The sequence below is a fragment of the Anolis sagrei genome, chromosome X, assembly GCF_037176765.1.
Source record: "Anolis sagrei isolate rAnoSag1 chromosome X, rAnoSag1.mat, whole genome shotgun sequence".
Lineage (NCBI taxonomy): Eukaryota > Metazoa > Chordata > Lepidosauria > Squamata > Dactyloidae > Anolis > Anolis sagrei.
Window position 1 is genome coordinate 16,886,385 of NC_090034.1, and position 26,455 is coordinate 16,912,839.

Genomic DNA, 26,455 nt, shown 5'->3' on the forward strand with positions numbered 1-26,455 from the left:
TAGATGGCAGTGTAGATGGGGTTTTGGAGTAGTTCTTGCCTAAGCATTACTTGCAATTTGTGAGGTCTCCACAAGTGGCAAGTGACTTAAAGGCATGTGCCACAGGTTGACTGTCACTTATTCAAAATGGGATCAAATTTTGGATTTTTTCACAAATGTTGATATACCTTCTTTTTCCATGTCAGGAGTGACTTGAGAAACTGCAAGTCGCTTCTGGTGTGAGAGAATTGGCTGTCCACAAGAATGTTACTCAGGGGACGCTTGGATGTTTTGATGTTTTCCCATCCTTGTGGGAGAATGTCCCTCTCATGTCACTGCATGGGGAGCTGGAGCTGACAGAGGGAGCTCAACCTGCTCTCCCTGGATTCGAACTGCTGACCTTTCGGTCATCAGTTCTGCCAGCACAAAGGTTTAACCCACTGACAATTATGATTGATTTTACTGCTATGGCTGTTGGGAGTTATAATCCACCCATCCTGACATGGGCAGCATGGAGAGCATGGATGAGGGATTGCTGGAAGAAGGCTTGGCAGTAATGAACAGCAACTCCTTCCGCCATGATATGAGGAACATCCATCGAAGCAATGATTATGATTCTCTGACTACTGAGCCTACTGACTGAATACAAGAGACTGCGGCTAAGCAGGCTGCGGAAGAGTTAAACGTTTCTGCATTTGCTGAGTTAAGGAGTGTGCAAGTCACTAAGGCTAGATGAGAAGAGAGCCAGCAACAGGTAACACCTGTGAAAGTAGGATTGAAGCGACAGGAGTTTGATACCTGATTGCTGGTGGCAACGTCAGCCAAGACCATGGACCCTTGATCTTGAGTTCTCTCTAGAACCTGGACTATCTTTGGACATTGAATTTGGAGTTGTGGACTCAACCTTGCATCTTGGATATTAATGGTAATTGGCTCTTGGCCCTAGAACGGAAGAGCCATGGTGGCGCAGCAGGTTAAACCACTGAGCTGTGGAAATTGCTGACTGGAAGGTTGGTGGTTTGAATCTGCAGAGTGGGGTGAGCTCCCATCATTACCCCCAGCTTGTGCCAATCTAGCAGTTCGAAAGCATGCAAATGTGAGTAGATCAATGGGTACCGTTCCGGTGGGAAGGTAATGGCGCTCCACACAGTCCACATGACCTAGAAGACATCTACTTTGGCTTAGAAATGGAGATGAGCACCAGCCCCCAGAGTCAGACTCGACTAGACTTAATGTCAAGGGGAAACCTGTACCTTTACCTTATTACCTTGGAACGGACAGTTGGATTTCCCTCTTGCATATTCCTTTTGAGTCTTTGGCATCTTGCTGGACCATTTGGCTAGATCTGGGACTGTTTGTATACATGAAGCATCATCAAACACCAGCCCTCAAGCTGTTTGGGCCTCTAACTCCGAGAAGTCCTAGCCAGTTTGTTCAATTGTCATGAATTCTGGGATTTGGAGGCAACAAACAGCTGGAGTTTGGAAATTCTTGGTACATATTCCTCCTGGAGTTTGGAAATTCCTTCTGTATTTGAGAGTCATGGCCTGGACACGTACCTGGAGAAGCGTGGTTGCCCATCTCTGCTCAGCTTTATTTCTGTGTAGCAAAATAGCACATATCAGGAATCTTCATGCAATGACATGAACCTTTGTTGCAAGTGTATCCATGCACCATGCATCTATCTATATTGGAGAGGTCTCCAAAGGAGTTCCAAGACACCATGTGAAGAGGACAGGAGCGAACTATGAGAGGCTAGGTTTTGATAGAACACTAAAAGGCATAACAACTTCCCCAAAAATGCCAACAACAATCTCCCCCTTCATTTATTTGGTGTTCAAATCTCCCTAGTTCTGACAATAACAGTGAGGTGGTAGCTAGTAATCCATTAGTCTTTAATAAAGCTTTTTCTGCTTCATGTGAGCTTATTTCCGAGACAGAAAAAGGATTCTGCATCTGACACTATGGTTGTTTAAGAAGAGGTGGAAACCATGAAAGAAAGACATGCAAGTTGTGACAAGCTGTACGCACACCCCAAAGTACTTAGAAATGTTAAAAATAGATCAGTGGAGTATTTCAGAGGCTCCCGTTTCCAAAATCCAGAGAGGAATTCAGCTGTGGTTAGTTTCTATTTGCTTGACCATTTGAACTTTTGTGTGGTGCGTTCAAATTAAATGTCCATTGTTAGAAAGTCATTCCTTGGCAAATGTTTGTTCAAACTAAACTTGACCCCATTCTCGTTTTCTTAATACACTCCTTTGAATTTTTCCAGCAGCAGTTTTTGGCAGCTCTTGCACAAACTCAACCTGCGTTGGGAAAGCAAAAAAATATTTTAGGCACAAGGCCAATTCAGGCTTCATCTGCACTGCATATTGAACTGCATTATATGCAGTTAAACTGGATTATATGCATCCTAATTTGCATTATAGTAGCAGTGTAGACATGGCCTCAGTCACATTAGCATAACATCTCTTACTACACACACACACATGTGCATATTCTGCCTTTACTCCTATAAGCGGAATATGACATTCTCTCACAACAATTTTGTGATATAGTTCAGGCTGAGAAAGATTTAGCCAAGATCACCAATGAAGTTCATAACTCACTGAAGAATTGTATTGTCGAAGGCTTTAATGGCTGGAATCACTGGGTTGTTGTAGATTTTTCGGGCTATATGGCCATGTTCTAGAAGCATTATCTCCTGATGTTTTGCCTGCATTTATGGCAAGCATCCTAATGGTAAAACGTCAGGAGAGAATGCAGATAAAACGTCAGGAGATAATGCTTCTAGAACATGGCAATATGACCCAAAAAGCCTACAACAACACACTGAAGAATTGAATGTGAATCTCCGAAGTGGGCAAAAGGCAACCCCACAACTTGGGTGCAGCTCTAAGCCCCCATTTTGACACCTTCCAAGTTCTTTAACACCCAACAAAACAAAAATAATGTTTTTTATGGTCTGGATGAGGGCAAACAAATTGAAACTGAATCCAGACAAGACAGAGGTCCTCTTGGTCAGTCGCAAGGCTGAACAGGGTATAGCGTTACAGCCTGTGCTGGACGGGGTTACACTCCCCCTGAAGACATAGATGCGCAGCTTGGGAGTGATCCTAGACTCATCACTGAGCCTGGAACTCCAGATCTCGGCAGTGGCCAGGGGAGCTTTTGCACAACTAAAACGTGTGCGCCAGTTGCGCCCGTACCTTGGGAAGTCTGACTTGGCCATGGTGGTCCACGCTCTTGTAACATCCTGAATAAACTACTGCAATGCACTCTATGTGGGGTTGCCTTTAAAGACTGCCCAGAAGCTCCAACTAGTCCAACAGTTGGCAGCCAGGTTGCTCACCAGAACAGCATACAGAGAACATACAACCCCTCTGCTATCTGAGCTCCACTGGCTGCCGATCTGCTACCAAGTACAATTCAAAGTGCTGGTCTTAACCTTTAAAGCCCTAAACGATTCTAACCCAGATTACCATGAAGTTTAAGATCAGCTGGAGAGGCTCTGCTCTCGATCCCACCACCAAGGTCTTTAAAGGAAGTTTGGATGCCCACCTTCCAGGAATGCCTTAGCTGTGCATTCCTGTACCAGCAGGGAGTTGAGCTAAGTCTATGACTCTGTGGTTCTGTCTCCTACAACAGTGCCCCATCTACAATGCTTTACAATGCAGTTTGAACAGCATGATATGGTCACTGTAGACCAAGTATGGGCAAGCTTGGGCCTGCCAGGTGTTTTGGACTTCAACTCCCACAATTCCTGACAGCCTCAAACCCCTTCCTTTTCTCCCTCAGCCGCTTAAGCAGGTAAGAAATATAATAATAATAATAATAATAATAATAATAATAATAGAGCAGGCATGGGCAAGCTTGGGACCTCCAGGCGTTTTGGATTTCAACTCCCACAATTCCTAACAGTCTCAGCCCCTTCCTTTCCCCCCCTCAACCACTTAAGCGGGTAAGAAATAATAATAATAATAATATTAATAATAATAAATTATTGTTAATAATAATTATGGAGCAGGCATGGGCAAGTTGGGCCCTCCAGGTGTTTTGGACTTCAACTCCCATAATTCCTAACAGCCTCAAGCCCCTTCCTTTCCCCCCTCAGCCACTTAAGCAGGTAAGAAATAAAATATTATTTATTATTATTATTATTATTATGGAGCAGGCATGGGCAAATTGGGCCCTCCAGGTGCTTTGAACTTCAACTCCCATAATTCCTAACAGCTGGTAGGCTGTTAGGATTTGTAGGAATTGAAGTCCAAAACACCCAGAGGGCCCAAGTTTGCCCATACCTGCTGTAGACTCATATAATGCAGATTGAATTCAATTATATGTGTCTACACTGCCATTTAACCTAGTTCAATTTGCATTATAATGGCAGTGTAAATGGGGGGCAGTGAAACACCTCTCTCCTCATATTTCAATAGGCACTTCCATTTTTATCCCAGATGCTACAATTTTGCTGCTTCAACTGGAGGGAGATTACGGTTACTTGCCTTCCTGGGATATTTGTAGGGAGCAGTAACCTTTTTGACATGATCTTGGAGTTCCTTGGTTAATTTTTCTGGATCATGGGACAAAAAAGCTGGCGACAAGATGACAAAGGCTTTCACCACCTGCAAGAAGCAAACCGTACTCATTAAGACAAAACAGGCTTTGAAAAAGTTTGGTTCTTATAGCATTGGTGTAATAGTTATTGTTAGTGGTGACTAGGAAAACCTGCAACAAAATATCATAGTGTGGAGGCCCCTCGTTATGTACACACAATATAAGCAAATATAAGTTGAAGTATGACAAAAATATGAAGTTTGAAAAAAAAGCACATTTGATCTCAAACATTTTGAATAGAGGATATCCAACCTGTGCAAATGTTAATCTATACAGGCAGTCCCCAAGTTGGGAATAAAAAAGGTTTTGTCGATTTGTTTTTAAGCTGAATTTGTCTGTAAGTTGGAACAGGCACTTTTTAAAATGCAATTCAAGTCATATATATACATATATAGAGAGAGAGGGGGGGGAGGGGGAGGGAGAGGGAGAGAGAGAGAACGTGCTTTGGATGGCACAGGGAAGGGTTAGCATCCCTGTGGTGTTTATTTTACTGTCTGTGTTCCTGTTCAAAAGATTTTGCCTCACTTTCTATCCCTTGACAATTGGATTTTGGGAAATGTGGCTTGTTACGGAAACAGAGATTGGTGATAAAGCCTCAGTGGATACACATTTTCACCATGAGCATAACTCTTCCAGGAGTGAATTTCCCTTCCAAGGGGTAGATTTTCTCACTTCCTGTGGTCTCGTCTCTATTTTTATCTATGAGTTTTTTAAAGTTGGATGTTTGTAACTCAGGGACTTGCTGTACTTATAAATTAGAATATGCAAATGTTATGCACATCCCCAGACCTTTTGTTATGCTTTCCCCCGAGTGATATGAAATTAACTACCGAAATTAAAATGGCATGCTGCATGCAAGAGATCCCCAAGCTGTGTCTACACTGAATTTGCAGAATTATTGGATCGCCATGATTACCTCCCCTCGAGTGGGATCTGGGCTGCTGACGACAGCCGATTCAGCCACTGCTGGGTGTTCGGTCAAAGCGCTTTCTACCTCAAAGGGGCCAATGCGGTACCTAAAAGAGAATGCAATCATTATTTTGGGGGAAAACACAGCAAAGAGGCCTGCAAGCAAACTACCAGCAAGTCAACAAGCCAGCTCAAGTGAACCTACCCGGCGGAGTTAATGACATCATCCGACCGCCCGACAAACCAAAAATAGCCCTCTTCATCTTTAATCGCTCTGTCTCCAGTGGTATAAAAATCCCCGCGCTCAGTGGCTGCAGTTTTCTCAGGGTTATCCTGGAAACAACCAAATATGATTTCCACAGTGTTCAACTTGATGCCTAGTGAGGTATCTATTTGGGCCATTGAGCCTCAAGACCCAGGATGAAAGTTATTGGGATGTTGTGTGGTATCTAGGCTGTATGGCTGTGTTTTAGGAACATTTTATCCTGATGTTTCCCCTGCATCTTCAGAAGAAGGTGATTTGTTGTTGGTATACAGCAGGGATCCCCAAACCAAGGCCCGTGGGTAAGATGTAGTCGGCCATTCCCACACCCTAAACTTTAGACCAGTGGTTCCCAACCTTTTTTTGATCAGGGACCACTTTGACCAGGGACTACTCTCCAATCTTAGTACCAAAAGGATTATGAATCTGTTTCTGGTCAACTTTAGATCTTGGTGTCTTTCTTTTTTAGGTCTGTTCCTGGGGTTATTTGGGGTGCTGATTCAGAAAATTGCATTGGATAGACCACGTCAGCTCTAGTTTCTGTTACAGAACATATGCCATCCATTAGTCGCCATCTGCTCACCCACAAAAAATCATATTTAATAATCTAGAGTTGATGTGGTCTATCCAATGCAATTTTCTGAATCAGCACCCCAAATAACCCCAGGAACAGACCTAAAAACAAAGACACCAAGGTGCCCCCGCTTCTAGATTCCACATGGAACGGCTCCACTCAGGGGAAGGGAGGAGGAGGAGAAGGAGCAGTCAGGAGGCTTGTTGTTGTGCCTTTCATGGGCAGTCAGCCTTTTCCTTCCCAATATCCCTGTTGCCTCAGCACTATAAGAGGCCTTTGCGAGACCAGTCACTCTCATTGCAATGGTGTAGTAACGGTGAGTCTGCAGACCATATTTTAGTTCTTGGGGACCACTGGTCGTCCACAGACCACAGGTTGGGAACCATTGCTTTAGACTTGGTCTCCCTCAGTCTGAAAGGACTTGAAGGCACATAATAACAACAATCCTAAGGCTGGATCTACACTGCCATACAACCCAATTTGTTGGGTTGTATGGCTTATGTGCTTTGAAATGGATTATATGAGTCTACACTGCCATATACTCTAGTTCAAAACAGATAATCTGGATCCAGAAGCAGAGCAGTGTAGACGCTGTACAATGTACAAACGCTGTTATTTTGACCAGTCTGCCTAGACCTCCCATTCAAGGGAGAGGCCAAAAACAAATGAAGCCTGGTGCTGTGTAAGATAGCGAAAGGAGCAAAGGGAGGAAACTCATGGAGTTGGCAATGGGCCCCTTTTAGGGTGTGGAGCTTGACCGAATGCAATTCTGACAATGGCCCTCTTCTGAATTCCTATGAAAGAATTCCTTTCACAGAAGGAATCTGATTTGGGAGATTTTTAGAAGCAATTCATCGGAAGTCCAAACGATGAGCAAAATCCAACTGTTGTTCCCAGTCATACTGCAAACCGAAGCAGCTGATAACATAACATAACAGCCGTGTGTGTTTTATATATATATATATATATATATATATATATATATATACCATGACTATTTATAAAATAAGTATACAAAATGTTTACAGAGTGCTGTGATCTTAATTTTGCAAGCATACCACATGCATGCCTTAATTAACAAAGCCTATGATAAACAAGCTCCCTTTTTAGACAGTCTTTGTATGGCTACACAACTCCCTTTTCTTCTTATTCTCAGTCTAGCTGCAAATATTTTATCAGCATTGGCATTGGTAGGATGGTGGGCTGGGGAAACACAGGCTTTGAGTGTCATACCGCAGCAATCTGTCTGTAGTAAACAATGCAGTAAACCTCAGAAACAGGCTCATTTTCAGCATGCAGCTCAAACTATAAATGGTTGGAGCCTGCACATTTCTGAGACAAAACTTTTCTACATAGTGAATGCCATCATATTAAATTATCAGCTTCAAACAACAACAGAGTGAAAATCAGGAGTATATGGATCTCTAATTGTGATACTTTAAAATAAAGCTTACCAAGTACTGTGAGAAAATACAAAAGGGGCGCTCCGGTTTAATTTTAATGGCGACTTCCCCTTCTTTTCCTGGAGGCTGAATATTACCTTGGTCATCCACAACCTTTAGGAAGAAAGAAAATTAAAACATGGCAAATTTCACCTACAATGCAGCTGATGAGTTTTACCTATATCATGCAAATCACGTACAACCCCGATATCCGCAAGGGTTACATTGACATGTGAACTTCATGTTGATATGTGAAACTTCAGATAGTAGGGAACCCCATTGAAATGAAGGACATTTGCAACTAGTTTGGAGCATCCAAAAATGTCTACAGAAGTGATATTTTGTTGAACAGGGATACATTAAACTAGATACTGGTTCTGTGGATAAAGGGATTGTGGATACAGAGAATGACTTGACTCTCAGTGTCTATTGCCAAGCTCTTAAAGTAGAGGGAGAAACGGATTGGTTTGTTCCAAAGGTCTCATTACTCCAGTGGTGTACAAACATGGTTTCTCAGGTAAGTTGAATAACAATTTCCATCATCCATAAACTGCATAGTCCACACATAGAATCAAAGAGTTGGAAGAGACCTTATGGGCCATCAAGTCCAACCCCTGGCAAGAAGCAGGAAAATCACATTCATAGCACACATGTCAATAGTGAGGTCTGTGGACCGAATTTGGCCCAACATGTCATTTAATGAGGCCCATGAGGTTTTCACCATACTAAAAAAATGGAAACCATATTGAGTATGGCTCACTTTAGGCAGTCTATTTTTTGTGTAAAGAGGGGGAGTATACCAGCACCGCTTCATCCGACATCATTTCCATCATGCCTGCCACATGTAGGGGGACTTTCCATATGATATTCAAATGCTGACTAACCAAGATTTGAACTGCATGGAGCTCTCTAGGGAGGAAGGAGTTCCTCCGGCACACAGGCCAATGGTAAAGGTGATGGAGTCATGGGACTAGTATTCTCTTTCCTTGTGTTTTTGGTCAACCTAAAATGGAATGTCTAAAGATGGTTCATGTGGAGAAAAGGGACCATATAGGAAGGGTTAGTTAAGTATCCAATGCTTCTTATTAATGTTCTGCAGAAGACAGTCAATGGTGAGAACATGAATCTTCCATAGAGGTGGGATCACCAATGTCTGCATTACAGGTGGGAAAATATTGGCCTTCTGGCTACAACTTGCCCAACACTTTGCCATTGGGTATGCTTCTTGCAATTTTTGGATGGCTCAAGATTTTCCTCCTCAAGTCTAACACGACTGGTCTCAACTATCCATGGTTTCTTTCGAACGGCACCTGGAGATATTAAGAATTCACTCTGACCTTCTGCATGCTTAATCGGTCCTCTACCAGAGAGCTATTGTTGTTCTTGTCTGCTTGACTTGGACACAGCAGGGAAGTGGCAAGTGGACACACTCTGCTCACCATAGAAAAGGCATTTTGTTACTAACAAAACATCCAGGAAGTATCGTAATATTTTTGCCCGACTTTTTTGGACTGGTGTTAATGTGATCACTCTATATTTGTCTTTGTACCTGGACATCATATGGTGGAGATCCTTTTCCCATTGATCCCACTTTAATTTTCATTCCTTTTACATTAGCACATATGACAACCTGCAAGAGAAAGAAACATCAATACAGTTGGATGATCTTTAAGGGTCTGGATTCTTTCATTGCTGAATTTCCAGAAAGCTCAGCAATCCAAGTGGTTGCCAGACATGAACTAGGAAGAAGTAAATATATTGAAGGGCACAATCCAAATTTGTATCAGATCTAGGACACATGTAGGACGTCTTGCTGTTCTGGGAATTGAATTATAGAACTTTTTGATATAGAACATTCACAAAATAGAGCACTATAAAGGGGTTTTGGACAATGGTAAGATGGCATGGAGTAAGACCAACATCTAGTGGTGGAATTTTTAACAGCTGATGGTATTCATATCTCACTAGGGCGCCCCAGGCCATTTCCTGAAGGTTCCCAACACAGGTTCTGCTTTTACCATCCATTTGACCTTCCCTCCTCACACCGAAGGAATGAGCAAAGAGAGAGGAGTGAGAAATAATAGCAAGTGTTGTTTGTGCCTTGTCCTATTCGGCAGAGACAGTGATGACTCCACAAAGATAAAGAATAACTGCAGTGTTAGGGCATGTAAGAAATTAGATTTTTTGTGTGTGTCAGGAGCAACTTGAGAATCTGAAAGTTGCTTCAGATGTGAGAGAATTGGCCGTCTGCAAGGATGTTGCTCAAGGGATGCCCAGATGTTTTAATGTTTTACTATCCTTGTGGGAGTCTTCTCTCATGTCCCCGCATGGGGAGCTGGAGCTGATAGAGGGAGCTCATCTGTGCTCTCCCCAGATTCGAACCTGCTACCTGTCAGTCTTCAGTCCTGCCGACACAAGGGTTTAACCCATTGCACCACCGGGGCTCCAAGAAATCAGCTGGTGAGTGTATTAACTGAAAATATAAAGCTCGAAGCTAATTGACTGGGCCACGCCTGGGGAGCTAGCTGAAACTGGGAGTTTTGGCAGCAGTTACATATTAAGGCTTGAGCTTTGCAGGAGTTTACATAGAGAGATGCGGTCCTTCTAAATGAGCTACTGGAAGATCTTCCACATTGATATTGAAAGACCATTTGAATCTCTCTCAAAGGACATTGTGTGAATCAATGCAACTGTTCACATCACTGCATATATGTTGCTCTGCATTAAAAAAGAGTAAACATCTTGTTCTTTACTGATAATCTTTGTGGCATATTTTCTTTCTCTGGCAAGATAGTGTATGGACTGATAAAACTAGGCGTTATTTTCATTACGGCACATTCAGGCCATGCCATAGTGATAAGAAAACACTGTCCAAGATTCATTTAGGGACAGGGCTTCAACATCCTAGACAGCTCCTTTGAAGTTCATACAAAGTTCATACTTTGAGCTGCTTTCCTTTTGGCATGGAAATCACCAGCTCCTCTCCTCCCATAATCAGCAGGACCTGAACTGCAAAACTTGCAGCATAAAATTTGGCAGAAAGTAACCAATACAAGGAGCCATCTGAAGTGTTGAATAAATCCAATTCTTAAAAGTGCTGAACCTATTTTGGGAATAGGGTTTACAATGTGGACACCTCCTTTGAAATCTGGAATAAATATCCAGAGTGGATTCCCTGCCCCACTGAAACAAGACACCTATTCCTGCATCTCACCTTTGTCCAATTTTCACTCGCTGATTGTACAAAGATGATTTGCATCTACACCTGCTTGTATTTCCTATTCTATCCCATTCTTAAGCATTCGTCTTTAAATACTGGATCCAAACAATTGATTTCCAAGTGGGATGAGACTCTGCTATGCCAAATAAAAAGTTTTAATGTAGGTTAAATGTATTTTATGTTGCATATTGTTTGGCACCAAATTGTGTCTGCTGATAGCCATCCTGAGTGCCTCTTCAGAAGTAAGAATAGAAATGCTCTTAATAAATAAATAGGAGCATTACTGTTTCCGTTTGTCCGTATCCTTCATAGATATCCAGCCCTGTTTGTTTTCTCCACTGCTCAAACACTTCAGGGATGAGGGGTTCCCCTCCAGTCACACAGTGCTTCAGGCTCTTGAATTTATACCTAGATAAGAAATGACTGCAATTAGTGATTTCCCAGTTCTAGGAGGATGACCTTTGGATTTGTTTGTGTGCATTGTGCTTGTATAATCTCTTGCATAACCAGGTCCTGCTCCATAACCACTTTCCTCAGGTGAACCGTTCTTTTCTGAGTTATTTACTGCCTCGCCAGGATTACAGCATATGTGTGAGTATGTGCAATACAGGCAAGATGAACACATTTCCCTCAATTATCAAAATTTTGAGTGCTAGTAGAGCTAAACCATGAAGCTCAAGAATCTGAGGAAGCTGCAGTACCTGCTGAGATCATGTTGAACCAACATCCGGTATGCAGTGGGAGCCGTGCAGAAAGTAGTGACTGGGTATTTGGCGAGCGTCTAGATAGAGAAAGGGAGGTACAATCATTACTTGAACTGTAAAATGCTGCCTTTGTAACACAGCATTTGCCAACAATAAAGCATAGACTATATATTCACGGGATGAATGACATACAAGATTATTTGTGAACATGATGGATATATAACGTCCATTATACACAGTTATGCAAAATATCAATTTCACAAGGTAATAGTAACAGAAAACAGGGTGATTCAGAATCATTTGAAGGTCTGCATTGCTGTTTGTTTTTTCTCTATGATTTTCCTCATTGCAAAATGTATTTTGGAGTGTTTGCAGTAATTATACTTCCCTTTGGCTTTTCTCATAGCTTTTTTTATTTTGAAACAAACTCAAGGGGGCCCATGCACAACTATAAGGCTATTATATAATTTTTATAAGAAACTAGCCGTCCCTTGCCACGTGTTGCTGTGGCCCAGTCTGTATATATGTATATATGTTCTTTGTGTGTGTGTATATATGTGTGTTTGCATTTATTTATTTATTTATTTATTTGCAGCATTTCTATTCCGCCCTTCTCACCCCGCAGGGGACTCAGGGTGGATTACAGTGTACACATATATGGCAAACATTCAATGCCAATTTTAACATACAACATATACAGACATACACAGAGGCTATTTAACTTTTTCTGGCCACCAGGGGAGCTGTCGCTTTCATCGTCCATCTGCAACACTGATGAAGTACTTCCGCATTCCCCACATGCTTTTTTGCTGGAGTGCTTTGCTGGAGTCTTTTTTTATGGCCTCATAAATTAGTTAATTTAGCCTCCCCACACTTTAAGGTGGTACCTAATTTTCCTACTTGACAGATGCAACTGTCTTTCGGGTTGCAAAGGCCGACAACAGGCTACACAATTGGTTGGAAACCCACACCAACCCGGGCTGGCTTCGAATTCATGACCTTTGGTCAGAGTGATCTTAATGCAGCTAACACTCAGCCAGCTGCGCAACATTCCCGGTATATATGTGGTTTTGCACATGCATTGTAATGTATTTTTTATTTTTTGGCTTTTAAAGTCTCTTCTGCTATGTTTTAAAGTGTTTTATGAGTGATGGTCACTTATTGGCCTGATAGGTGTATTGTGTCCAAATTTGGTGGCAATTTGTCCAGTGGTTTTTGAGTTATGTTAATCCCACAAACGAACATTACATTTTTATTTATATAGATAGTAAAGATCTGAGCCTATATAATGTAGGTGACTGCAGTGGCACAATGGGTTAAACTCTTGTGCTGCTGACCTGAAGGTTGACAGTTCAAATCTGCGGGACGGGGTGAACTTCTGCTGTTATCCCTAGCTTCTGCCAATCTAGCAGTCCAAAAACATGCAAATGTGAGTATATAAATAGGAAATGCTTTAGTGTTAAAGGCATAAGAAACTCCATGGTCACACACCAGGAGGTGACAATGCCGGCTCCTCAGCTTGGAAATGGAGAACAGTACCTCCCCCGGAGTCAGAGATGAGCACTGCCTCCAAAGCCAGAAATGAAAGGAGAAGCCTTTGCCTTTGTTTGTGTTTCTGTGTCTCATTGTATTGTAACAAGGCATTGAATGTTTGCCAGTATCTGTTTACACTGTGATCCATTCTGAGTCCCCACGGGGAGAAAGGTAGGATATAAATAAATAAATACATTATTATTATTATTATTATTATTATTAGGTGTCAGGCTCACATGACTTGAATCAGAATTATTTTTCAGAGTTATTGCTTATATCCTTAAATATAAAGTATCTTTGAAAAATGATTTATTACAATATCAATGTAACATAAGTTTGGAACTTCTATTATATGTTCAAGCTACTAAAAGGTCATTAGGCAAAGATATTGCCTAATGCTTAAGGGGCCCACTTGCCATTGGGCAATTGGACACCTGGTCCAGTCTGCCACTCATGATGGATTTGACAATCCATTGGCTTCTTAAACTCAGTTTGTGAGTCAGGATGTTGTCTTGGCTTTTAGGCATTGGGTTAACCACATCAGCTCTTTATCATATGGTTACCATGCTTTTTTATAGATGAGTAGATGAAAATATGGCATATGTTCTGTATCTCAAAAACAAGAGCTGATAGGGGAAAGCTGATGTCATGTTTGGAATCAGTCAGCCAAATATACCCAGAAACAGGTCTAACATTTGCGGCACCAAAATGTGTGTTGGCCAGTGTAAGGGACAGCCTTAAAGCAGAATATTAGACCATCTGGGATCCTAGAACAATATTTCCAGACTTGAGTCTTTCCCAGCCTAGAGATGCCAAGGATTTGAACCTGGGGTAATTTGCATGCAAAGAACCGTTCTTGAAAAGGGAACTGCACTTTCCTTTGCAGAGAAAAGCAGGCTTGTTGTTGTTGTTATCATTATTGAACAGTTGTTGTTGTTGTTATCATTATTGAACAGCTTCATTATGTCTTGGCCCAATGGCTGTTGAGAAGTCCTCCATCCAAGTTCTAACTGGCCTCAGAAGGAGACAGGAAGAGCTTGCATCTGCTGCTCCCTTTGCCATTTACTTTTTCTTTATGTGCTATGCTTTATTTAGATTGTAAACTGGAAAGCAGGAAACGTTCAAATTGTTAAGGACTTGTAAGATGTCCCTGAAAGGTTTTTTTTGTTGAATGGTGGAAATAGATATGCCCCAAATAAATACAAGCATGTAAATAAATACATATTTCATCTGCACATTATTTTTCCTTACATTTGCTATGACAGCAGGCTCAAACCGTGGCAGGTGATGTACAAACACACACGATCCATTGAGCCATGGAGAAAAAAGGCTGCTCCAGGCTGACTTCACCCACCCGGTGTCTGATGTATTCCAAAATACATCGGAAGTACCCAGATTCATCCAGTGCCTGTTGAGGAGAGAATACCGGATTTGAAGCTAAAATGTTGACTAACGGCACCCAGCTTCTGGAAAGCAGATTACAGGATGATTCAGCAAAAGCTTTGCACATTGACCTTAGAAATCTCAGTGAAAGCTGAAGGAGGAGTGTAGAGTCCATGTGGGGAAGTCAGATCCCAGTAGCTACAGTATTTATTTTATATCCCAACATTTTTATAAGATAGGGAGTCAGAGAGAATCACAAAATTCACTGGATCTACACTGTCATATAATCCAGTATCTTATATTGTGTCAGAAGCGAATTGAGAATATACTGCAAGTTGTTTCTGGTGTGAGAGAATTGGCCCTCTATTTATTTATTTATTTACAGCATTTTTACCCCACCCTTCTCAATCCCCCCAGGGGGCAAGACTCAGAGCAGCTAACAAAGGCAGCAATTTGATGCCACAAATCAATAACACAGTATAAAACCATAAATACATACAGAGTTAAAACAATAGCAATTAATTATAACCAAATTATCATAACAGTCTACAGAGATGTTGCCTAGGGGATGCCCGGATTGTTAACATCCAGTGGGAGACTTCTCTAATGTCCCTGCATGGGAAACTGGGGCTGACAAATGGGAGCTCACTCCGTCTCGCAAATTTGAACCGCTGAACTTCAGGTCTTCAGGACAACGGTTCAGCTGGCACAAGGGTTTAACCTGATCCCAGATTATCTGTTTTCAACTTGATTATATGAGTTTACACTGAGGCTGGATTTACACTGCCAGGCCATATAAATTCTACATTAAATGCTTTGAACTGGATTATATGGCAGTGTAGATTCATATAATCGAGTTCAACACAGATGGTGTGGAATATATGCTTCTATCATCTGGATTATATGGCAGTGTAAATCCAGCGTGATATATAATAGTTTAAAGCAGATCACCTGTATTTTATGGAAGTGTAGATGGGGCCTCAATCTGATCTACCTCAAAAGCTTGGTGTGAGGATAAAGTGGAAGGGAACCACGTCCACCACCCTTGAATTCATTGGGGGAAATATATGATTTTTTTCGTATCAGGAGCAACTTGAGAAATTACAAGTCGCTTCTGGTGTGAGAGGATAGGCTGTCTGCAAGGACGTTACCCAGGGGATGCCTGGAAGTATTACCATTCTGTGGGAGGCTTCTCTCATGTCCCTGCATGGGAAGCTGGAGCTTACAGACGAGAGCTCACTCCACTCCTCATATTCTAACCACTGACCTTTGGGTCAGCAGCCCTGCTAGCACAAGGGTTTAATCCATTGTGCCACTGGAGGTTCCTAAAGACATGATCAAAATAAGAGAAAAAAGAAATGTGTTCAACGCACATTACCTGCCACTGGATGCAAATCCAATCCCAAAGCAGTGGGACTGTTCCACCATTTTGGGTGATCCTGTGCTTCCGCTTGTGAAATAGATGAGGGATGGGTCCCGATTCTTTGTCTTCACACAGTCGTGCTTGTCAGGCGCTGTTCTTAAAAACAAGGAGGACTTAAGTAATCAGCATGCAAGACACAGCACCTTTATGAGGCTTGCACATTACATGCATGAAACCATGCCATGTGTTTCCAGCAACTTGTGTTAAGCATCAGAAATATTTTTCTCTCTTTTTAAAAAAGGAACAAAGACAAACAGAGTTTTTTTAACAGTATAAAACACTATGTTTCTGTTGTGACATTCCCTGAACAGAGTGCACATGGCACACAGTTGAAGCCAGAATGAAAGAGACAGTGTGGTGGGTGGATTCATCACAATTATTTCTTGCTCATTCAATGGAATATCTCCTGGAACACCTACTGGAACAGGTCCTTGAAGTTCAGCCATCCATCCCTGCCACGTTCAGAGACAATGAGTTTGGTTTTCAGAAACTTGCAATCAGACGCAACGGAATCCACAGCAGGGGCCAAAGTATCATCGACCGCAATGCATTTGGCTTTGGAGGCCTGGAGTCTATAGGAAATGTCCTTTGCTGTTAGTTGGGATGTTCCCGGAATGAAAACAACACCTAGAAAAGAAGATGAGAATGAGATGAGAGCACCATTAGCAAAGTTCATTCCGTAATTTCTCTCTAATGTAGTGCAAGGGTAAAATTATGGATTGTAGCCTAGGAGACCCAGTAAGTATTGGGACTGGAGAAGGGCAAACAAATTGAAACTTAATTTAGACAGGACAGAGATGCTCCTGGCGAGTTACATTGCAACTCACCAATACATACCTTGAAGAACAGCATCTTCTGTAGAGTACCCAGAGAGCCTTGTGAAACTACTAAACCTAGGACACCACAGAATAGAACCATGGTAGTTAAAGTGGTATCAAATAGCAATAACTGTGCAATGTGGATACACTAAAGCACGCAGATGAATTCTGCTCAAAATAGTTCTGCACAGTTATACACAGAGATTGTTGGAGCATGTAAGAAATCAGTTAGTGTGTGTGTGTGTCAACTGTAAAAATAAGATGCATGAAGCTGATTGTTCAGGCAATGACTGGGGAGCAGGCTAAACCTGGGACTTTTGGATACTGTTCCATTTTTGTTCATGCTTCAGCTGAGCAGTTGCTGACAGAGAGAAGCAGAGAGAGGCAGGGTTTGGAGTGTACTCTCACTTCATGAGTTGGTGAAGGAGTCCACATGGACAGAGAAAGATCATTTTAAATCTCTCATAAAAGGACATTATGTGAGTTGATGCAAGTGATCACATTGTACATATGTTGTTCCGAACTACGAAGAGTAAACTACTTGTTCTTTACCGTTCACCTGCATATTTTTCTTTCTCTGGCAAGGCAGTGTGTGGGCTGATCAAACATGAACTACACATGGTTTATTTTACATTACATCACAGAAATGTGTTTGACAATTGCCTGACATTTGTGACATTGGTGGAGTGTGTTTCCCCTTCACCAGAAAGGCAAGACAGAAAGAGAAGAGACAGTGCTTTGCTTGGACCACATTCATAGAATCATAGAATCATAGAATCAAAGAGTTGGAAGAGACCTCATGGGCCATCCAGTCCAACCCCCTGCCAAGAAGCAGGAATATTGCATTCAAATCACCCCTGACAGATGGCCATCCAGCCTCTGTTTAAAAGCTTCCAAAGAAGGAGCCTCCACCACACTCCGGGGCAGAGAGTTCCACTGCTGAACGGCTCTCGCAGTCAGGAAGTTCTTCCTCATGTTCAGATGGAATCTCCTCTCTTGTAGTTTGAAGCCATTGTTCCGCATCCTAGTCTCCAGGGAAGCAGAAAACAAGCTTGCTCCCTCCTCCCTGTGGCTTCCTCTCACATATTTATACATGGCTATCATATCCCCTCTCAGCCTTCTCTTCTTCAGGCTAAACATGCCCAGCTCGTTAAGCCGCATTACTGAGGCCCCTTCTACACTGCCATATAAAATCCAAATTATCCAAATGATCTGCTCTGAACTGGATTATATGGCAGTGTAGACACATATAATCCAGTTCAAAGCAGATATTGTGGATTATCTGCTTTGATAATCTGGATTATATGTCAGTGTAGAAGGGGGCTGAGAGTGAAGACTCTTCTCCTTTAATGATGGTGGAGAAGAGAGAAGGTTAGCCCTCATTGATTGTCATTCTCTCATTCAAGGGAGAGCAGCCCAGTTCCCAATTTCAACTGGCAATTCTACTGGGAGTTTCCACAAATATAATTTATTTTGTTTGGGAATATAACAGCAAATGTATTTTAATTCAGGGACAAACTAACCATGATACCAAGATACAAGAGATGAAATGGATAACACAAGAATGTGGTGACTTTATGCACTGTTTGCCCCCTCAATATCTACATATTTACTGACCTGTTCGCATACAGGCCACATTAAGTAACCACCACTCTGGGATCCGTGGCAGAACCGCCATGATTTTGTCACCTCTTTGCAAGCCACACGATCCTGTAAGGACATTGGCTGCCTTTCGGGTCAGGAGTCCCAGTTCCTCAAAACTCCACTTTGCCTCTTCCTTCTGGTCACTCACCCACCAGAAAGCTGGGTTTAGAGGCCTCTTGCCAGCCTAATAGATAAACCAAGGAGTTAGGAACAAGAAGGAAGAAAGGAAAACACGCTGACACAGTGACTTATTTACATGTAAATTGGATAAATTGTCTTAGTAGTAGTCTCCTATATTGTTACAGCTATCGAGCTAAAAAAATGTTGTCTGCAACTCTATGCTGGTGCAAATCAGAGCCTTTGTTTTTGCAATAGGAGGTATCTAGTATATCTTCTCATGCAAGTAGTTCATTTGGAAGTGAAACAATGGCTGGATTGCTGTGAGTTTTCTGGGCTGTCTGGCCATGTTCCAGAAGCATTCTCTCTATGGCAGGCATCCTCAGAAGTTTTGAGGCCTGTTGGAAACTAGGCAAGTGAGGTTTACATGTCTATGAAATGTTCAGGGTGGGAGACAGAACTCTTGTCTGTTTCAGACAAGTGTAGATGTTGCAATTGGCCATCTTAATTAGCATTGGATGGCCTTGCAGCTTCAAAGCCTGCCTGCTTCCTGCATCCAAGTACAATTCACGCAGGCATAGTTCTCATCCAAGTGGGTACTTTATAGGGTAGGTTGGGAATGATTTCTCACACCACAAGCCTCAAACCCGACCATTAATATGGTATTTAAAACAAGGTAAGCAATGTAACAACACATCATATTTGATTTGTGAAAAATGCACCATCTCCCTGTTAAATGCCTTTTCCCCAACAGTCTGCTAAGTTATTATTAGGCCTCCTTCTACACTGCCAAATAATTCATATTATCTGTTCTGAACTGGATTATATGACAGTGTAGACTCATATAATCCAGTTCAAAGTAGATAATGTAGATTATCTGCTTTGATAATGTGGATGATATGGCAGTGTAGAAGGGACCCAAGAGGCAGCCCTCCCTTGAAGAGCTCAAAGCCAAGCAGGTCAAGACCTTTCTGTGCCAGCAGGCCATTATGGAAGGATGGGAGGCACACTGCTAGAGAGGTTTTGGAAGGAGTCGGGGAGGATAGTTTGAAATGCAATTTTAATTGCACAAGTATTTTTAGTTACCTTAACTATGTTTCAGTTTATATCTATGACACAATATTGAATTGTTTTTAAGTTTTGAATTGCTGTTTTTACATTTATTGGGTTGTTCAATGTTATTGTGATCCTCCTTGTTTTGGAAAGACATGACTTTTAGAGATCATAACCTTTTGGAAAAACCAGAATCTCCATAACCTTTTTGAAAGTGTGACCTTTTGGAGATGAATTGGCATTCACACTATTTGGAACCACCATAACCCTTTTGTAAAGTATGATCTTACTGAGAAGAGTTAAATACCCATTGAAGTGAATCTTCTCCTTGGTGGTAAATATCCACTTAGATTCATGCAAGGCAAATTAGGCTTCTCAGTTGTTGATATACCTGGTTATCTCTCTGAACTGTTAGTCAGAGGGAAAACCAATGCATAAAATATATAGCAGATCTCCAGAAGTGCTGTTTTAGCTGCCCCAAAACATCTACTCCTATAAAATGTATTTGCTTTTAAAATCATGCTCTCAAAAGACCAAAAACAAGTAGTCTTCATTAACAGTAACATAGCACAGCAGATTAAAACCATATAAAATGTTGAGTAATGGATTCAACCACCCGCAACTTGAAAATATTCCCCTCTCCAAATCCAAAAAGCAAACCACAGATTTGCCATTTGATATATCACTATAATTGTGGTACCTAATGGGACCTGAGCATGTATGGATTTCAATATCCACAGATGACCCTGGAACTAAATTCCTGTCTGTTAGGTGTCCCAGTACTTTCTACAGTGCAAAGTTTTTCATGGCAATTATTGCTTTCTAGGAGGCATAATGTTATAAAGGGGAACTAAGGGCAGTTAAAGATAGGAAGCTTACATCATGGGATGAAATTACTTTGCTTGCAGATGTCAGATGACAAGAGAGAGAGGCATTCCCAATCCTCATGCAGCCTCTGAGTTTGCGGGGTCCATAACTGAGTCAAGCCAAAGACGCTGCAAAGTTCCAAGCAAATCACAACATCCTACCTAATACACCAGTGTCCTGTTTTCCACTCCACCACAGCCCTGCGACCAAAGAAATGGGAACCGTACCTTTTCCACTTGTGTCCACTGGTCCAGAACATCACTTGCAAAATTGAAATACTCCGGCACTTCCTGTTTGCCCCGACTTATATCTTCGAAGTCTGGGATAACTAGAGAGGCCAGGGATCTCCTGGAATGGTGAAGGAATGTGCGAGGAAAGTGGAGGCTCCAGAAACATTTCAACAAGGTCTTCATTGCACTTGGTTGTGGGGTAACTTGAGAATGTATCGCTCTGCTCTGTTTCTCTGCAACAACATTGTTTCCAAAGGAGAACATTAGAATCTTTGAAATTCTTGAGAACTACAAGACCAGGGCTGGCCCAAGACATTTTGCTGCCTAATATGAAGGAAGGATGGCATCCCTCTCCCTCACCATTTAATACCTAAACTGGGCTAGAGATTGGTTGTGAATTCTGCACTGGTGCTGAGGCAATAAGGCAATATCTTCCACTGCACCTGAAAGAATAAATACACTAACCTGTTATTTTGAAAGGAGATGAATGAATGGCACCTAAGGCTGGATCTACACTGTCATATATCCCAGAATCTGCTTCCAGATTATCTGATTATCCTAGATTATTTGGCAATGTAGTCTCATATAATCCAGTTCAGAGCAGTTAATATGGGATCAGATATTGGGATATGGGGAAGTGTAGATCCAGTCTAAGGGCCCTTCCACACATATAACCCAGAATATCAAGGCAGGAAATCCCACAATATCTATTTTGAACTGGGTTATCTCAGTCAACACTGCCATATATTCCAGTTCAAAGCAGATATTGTGGGATTTCCTGCCTTGATTTTGTGTTATATGTCTGTGTGGAAGGGCCCCAAGTGACATACAGGGCTGATTTGGGTTAACACAGGCCAAGGTCATTTTTTGTGTGTCAGAAGCAACCTTAGAACTGCAAGTTGCTTCTGGTGTGAGAGAATTGGCCATCTGTAAGGATGTTGCCCAGAGGACGCCTGGATGTTTTGATGTTTTACCATCCATGTGGGAGGCTTCTCTCATGTCCCTGCATGGGGAGCTGAAGCTGACAGAGGGAGCTCATCTACACTCTCCCTGGATTCAAATCTCTTTCAAGGTCATTTAGCAAAGCCTTGAACTTTGTTAGCACAAAGTGCATGCTGTTCCAAATTACCCTCAAGAAAAAGGAGCAAACCTCAACTTTGCAACCATTTAAGCAACTGGGTTTCTTCTGAGATGGGACTGGCTCTAACTGTTTACCCATGTTTCCCAGGGACACATCGTTTGCTGCCTTTTCTCATAATTTTGGCATTCAGTGGGCACGATGTGGCTAGTATTGGTTGCCCATCTCCTGGAGTGATGCTAGCTGAAGCAACAAGGCAATTGGAGACGGGGAGAGAGGAGGAGGAGGTTCCTCATCTGTCACTCTGGTGCCCTGGCCAATGGCACTCCAAGTGACAAGTGACAGACTGACACCAGCCATGTAATGACTTCTGGCCACTGTGGTAACAAGAATTCTTGCAGGATGGTAAGGCTGGCAGTCCAGTGATGGTGAACCAGGTTCAGCACAGCTGGACTGTCATGACATCTGCAGTGGGAAGACTGGTGGTCCAAACCAGGGCTTCTTAAACTTCTCCCACTTGTGATCCCTTTTCTGCCTAAGAAATATTTACATGACCTCAGGAAATATAGGTATATAAAATAGGTATAATAATCCATCATTTACTGAATCTGCAAGTTTATGAAACAGCCTGACATTTCTTTTTATGAAGCATTATCTGCAGAGACAACTGTAAACCCTGCCTGTGGAGATTTGTGCAAATGGTTGGCATTGAGAAACCTTTTGCTATTGTCACATTTTTTTGGGATCCCAACATTGAGCAAAGGTTAAGTCCCTTGGTTTAAGAAGACATACTGGAGGGTTTTTGGGGAAATTAACCTTGATTTGTGGGAGTTGTAGTTCACCTACATCCAGAGAGCACTGTGAACACAAACACCAATGAATCTGGACCAAACTTGGCACACAGACCTGATATGCTGAAATTTGATTACTGGAGGGGTTTAGGGAGAACTGACCTTCCTTTCTGGGAGTTGTAGTTCACCCAAAACCAGAGGAACCATGACCTCCACTGACGATGGGCCTGGGCCAAACTTAGCACACAGAACCCCCATTACTAACTCAACCTACTGGAGAGGTTTGTGGGGACTTACTCATAATATTGGGAGTTGTAGTTTACCCTACAACCAGAAAGCACACTGAAACCCCACGATGATGCATCTAAAGCAAATGTGCCCAATATAACAATCTTTAAGTACTGATAGAGTTTTTCAGGATTAGCCTGGCATGATGTGAGTTGTAGTTCACCCACAATCTTATGCATTTTGTACAATTAAAAATTTGACTTTTTCATATAACCCAGGCAACACTGGGTACCCAAGCTAGTGTGTGTGTGTATCATACTATACTTTATCGAGCCACAGGGAGAGATGGGTAATAAATTCATCTTCATCATCATTATTATATAAGTTTCATGTAATCTTTACTGTTAGGTTTGGAATGTTTTCCTTTCCACTAATGTACTACAGTTGATTCTTGGGAAGTTCCTTCATAGTCACTCTATGTGGTTCATCACTAACATAGCTGTCAACAGATTTTCTTTTCTGAATTAGAAACCTATCCATTTTAGTGGCAATTATAGCAACCCAATCAACAAATTGTGCAAACAAAAGTTGTAACAGTACCTACACTTGAAAGAGTATCAGGCTTTGTTTGTAAGGGTGGGAGGGGCATTTTTCACACAGCACACCCATGGACTACAGGCGACACACTAATGTGCCATGATGCATGGATTGGATAACTCTGATCTAAGAGGACTTATTGTCCTCTGAAATGAGATCTAGCAAAACGGAACCTGGGAGACTCCAATTTAGTTGAGATTACTTGCATTTTCAATCACAAACACTGTATACTAAATGATTAAGCATCAAGAAATATTAAATCTGTTGTCCCAGAACTAATAAATGTTTCTCTGGGAGAAACATGGAGGAGATATCTAAGAACACACTGTACATGGAAGCAGGTTTCACTTTGAATGGCTGGATGATAATGCATGGGGTAAAAGGGCCTTTTCCCCTGCAAGCAGGCAACATGAATAACCCCTGCTTGCCAACACTGAGCTTGAAATACAGTTCCAGGGTCCATGGATGGTGCTGAGCTATTCTTTTGAGAATTTGGAAATAGAAGGGTATTGTCCACTGGTAAGAGTGTGCAAATCCACACATTTAGACAAGGAACTGCTGATTTATTTACAGTTTCAGCATTCATGCCTTATAGGACTTGCACAACCAGGATTTATGCCACTGTTGAGCAAACTGTTTGAAGATCTGAGTTGCTATGAGTTTTCTGGTTGTATGGCCATGTTCCAGAAGCCTTCTCTCCTGACGTTTTGCCCACATCTATGGCAAGCATCCTTAAAGATTGTGAGGTCTGTTGGAAACCAGGCAAGTGAAGTTTATATATCTGTGTAATAATTTCCAGAGTGGGAGAAATAACTCTCAGAAGATGCTTGTCATAGATGAGGGCAAGATATCAGGAGAGAATGCTTCTGGAACATGGCCACACAGCCTGGAAAACTCACAGCATCCCAGTGATTCTGGCCATGAAAGCCTTTGACAACACATGTTTAAAGATTGCTTGCAACTCTTTTATCAGCTGACAAACTTGGACATTTATTATTATTATTATTATTATTATTATTATTATTATTATAAAAATGAGTGTTGAAAAGCCTGGGAGAGATGGATGGGAATCTTCACCGAGGTTACCATACGAAAAATACATGAAATGCAGAAAAAAAGTGTTTGAGGGCAGAAACTAAAGCTACATCTACACCAGAAAGAGACTTGAGACTGTTAGGAATGGTGGGAGTTGAAGTCCAAAACACCCAGAGGGCTGAAGTTTGCCCATGCCTGATATATACTGTTGAATGACTACTGTTTGGCACCACTTTCATAGAATCATTGAATCACAGAGTTAGAAGAGACCTTGTCCAACCCCCTGCCAAGAAGCAGGAAAATTGCATTCAAAGCACCCCCGACAGATGACCACCCAGCCTCTGTTTAAAAGCATCCAAAGAAAGAGCCTCCATCACACTCTGGGGCAGAGAGTTCCACTGCTGAACAGCTCTCACAGTTAGGAAGTTCTTCCTAATATGCAGGTGCAGTTCCTTTCTTGTAGTTTGAAGCCATTGTTCTGTGTCCTAATCTCCAGGGCAGCAGAAAACAAGGTTGCTCCCTCCTCCCTGTGACTTCCTCTCACATCTTGATACATGGCTTTCATCATGTCTCCTCTCAGTCTTCTCTTCTAAACAGTTCATTAAGCCACTCCTCATAGGGCTTGTTCTCCAGACTCTTGATCATTTTTAGTTGCCCTCCTCTGGACACATTCCAGCTTAGAGTGAACATCTCCCTTCAATTGCGGTGCCCAAAACTGGACACAGAATGATCCCAGATGTGGTCTGACCAAGGCAGAATAGAGGGGTAGCATGACTTTCCTGGATAACCTCCCTGGACTTAACTGGAGAAGATGGGGAAGATGGTGGCGGGGTATAAATAAAGTTTATTATTATATTATTATAATTATTACTAAGGATTTTTAGCCTTCTATGCCCAAAAGTGCTACTGCCTCAAACAAACCCCAGCTCTATAGTATTGAGCGTTGGCAGCTAAAGTGTCAAACTGCATTCTCTCTCCAGTGTACAGAGGCACCTTAACTAATAACTAGCCATTTCCTGTGCAGGAAACAGCATTATGAGTACAGTAAACATTTGCTTGGGCTGACATTTCCAGCACAGAGAACAGAAATGACTCTGCTACTGCTGCTAGTCCTCTGGCTCCCACTTTGGGGTTGGAGAGGGGATATATAGTTCCCCAATAACTGGAAAGGGCCACAACTTGACACTGAACTGCATGTTTTTGGTCTCCTACAACTTAGAGTCATAGGCTGGATCTCCACAGCTACATAAATATTGTTTCAGAATACTGATTAACTGCACTGAGATGGATTATATAACTGTGTAGACCAGGCATTGGCAAGCTTGGGCCCTCCGGGTGTTTTGGACTTCAACGCCCACAATTCCTAACAGCCTACCGGCTGTTAGGGATTGTGGGAGTTGAAGTCCAAAACACCCGGAGGGCCCAAGTTTGGTGTAGACTCAGATATTCCAGTTCAATCTGCATTCTAAAACTGCATTATGTGGCAGTGGAGATCCAGCTATACAATCAGGGAGCTGGAAGTGATCCCAAGGGCCACCTAATCCAACTCTGCAGTGAGAGGGCACAATCCAAGCCCTCCCGACAGATGGCCATCCAGGTTCTCCTTCTAAACCTCCACCAGACCTCGAGGCAGCATATAACAGGGTCTTACCGTCGGGAAGTTCTTTCTAGTATCTAAATTGGAGTCTCTTTTCAGCAGGCGAGGCGGGATCTCTTTTCTTCCTTGGCTTCAGGGGCAAGGATCCCAAGGAGCGTCAGAAAAGCCAGGAAAGGGAGAGAGAGGCTCCAATGCCCTCCCCGCCCGAGTTAGAGGAAAGTTGCCAGCTGCCGCCCCTTTGGACCTCTTCCAGCTCAGGCGCCTGAAGACAAATGCAAAGGGTGGCTGGGAGGGGGAGATGCCAGAGAGTGGCCAATGGACTCCCCCAAAAGCTATTGCAAAGTGCTTTCTGTC

At 42.3% G+C, this 26,455-nt stretch overlaps 1 protein-coding gene across 1 annotated transcript; it reads right to left on the reverse strand.

The window, feature by feature from the left end:
* Positions 1–1,853: 1,853 nt before the first annotated feature.
* Positions 1,854–26,434, reverse strand: LOC132781992 (acyl-coenzyme A synthetase ACSM5, mitochondrial). Its single transcript, XM_060786614.2, has 14 exons — positions 26,156–26,434; positions 20,773–21,008; positions 18,482–18,692; positions 16,466–16,673; positions 16,002–16,142; positions 14,492–14,648; positions 11,705–11,784; positions 11,288–11,411; positions 9,333–9,413; positions 7,796–7,897; positions 5,711–5,838; positions 5,513–5,612; positions 4,485–4,604; positions 1,854–2,285 (listed from the first exon to the last, which is right to left on the reverse strand). The coding sequence occupies exons 2-14, from the start codon at positions 20,956–20,958 to the stop codon at positions 2,199–2,201; spliced, it is 1,725 nt and encodes a 574-aa protein (XP_060642597.2). The 5' UTR covers positions 20,959–21,008; positions 26,156–26,434; the 3' UTR covers positions 1,854–2,198.
* Between the last annotated feature and the right edge of the window lie 21 nt (positions 26,435–26,455).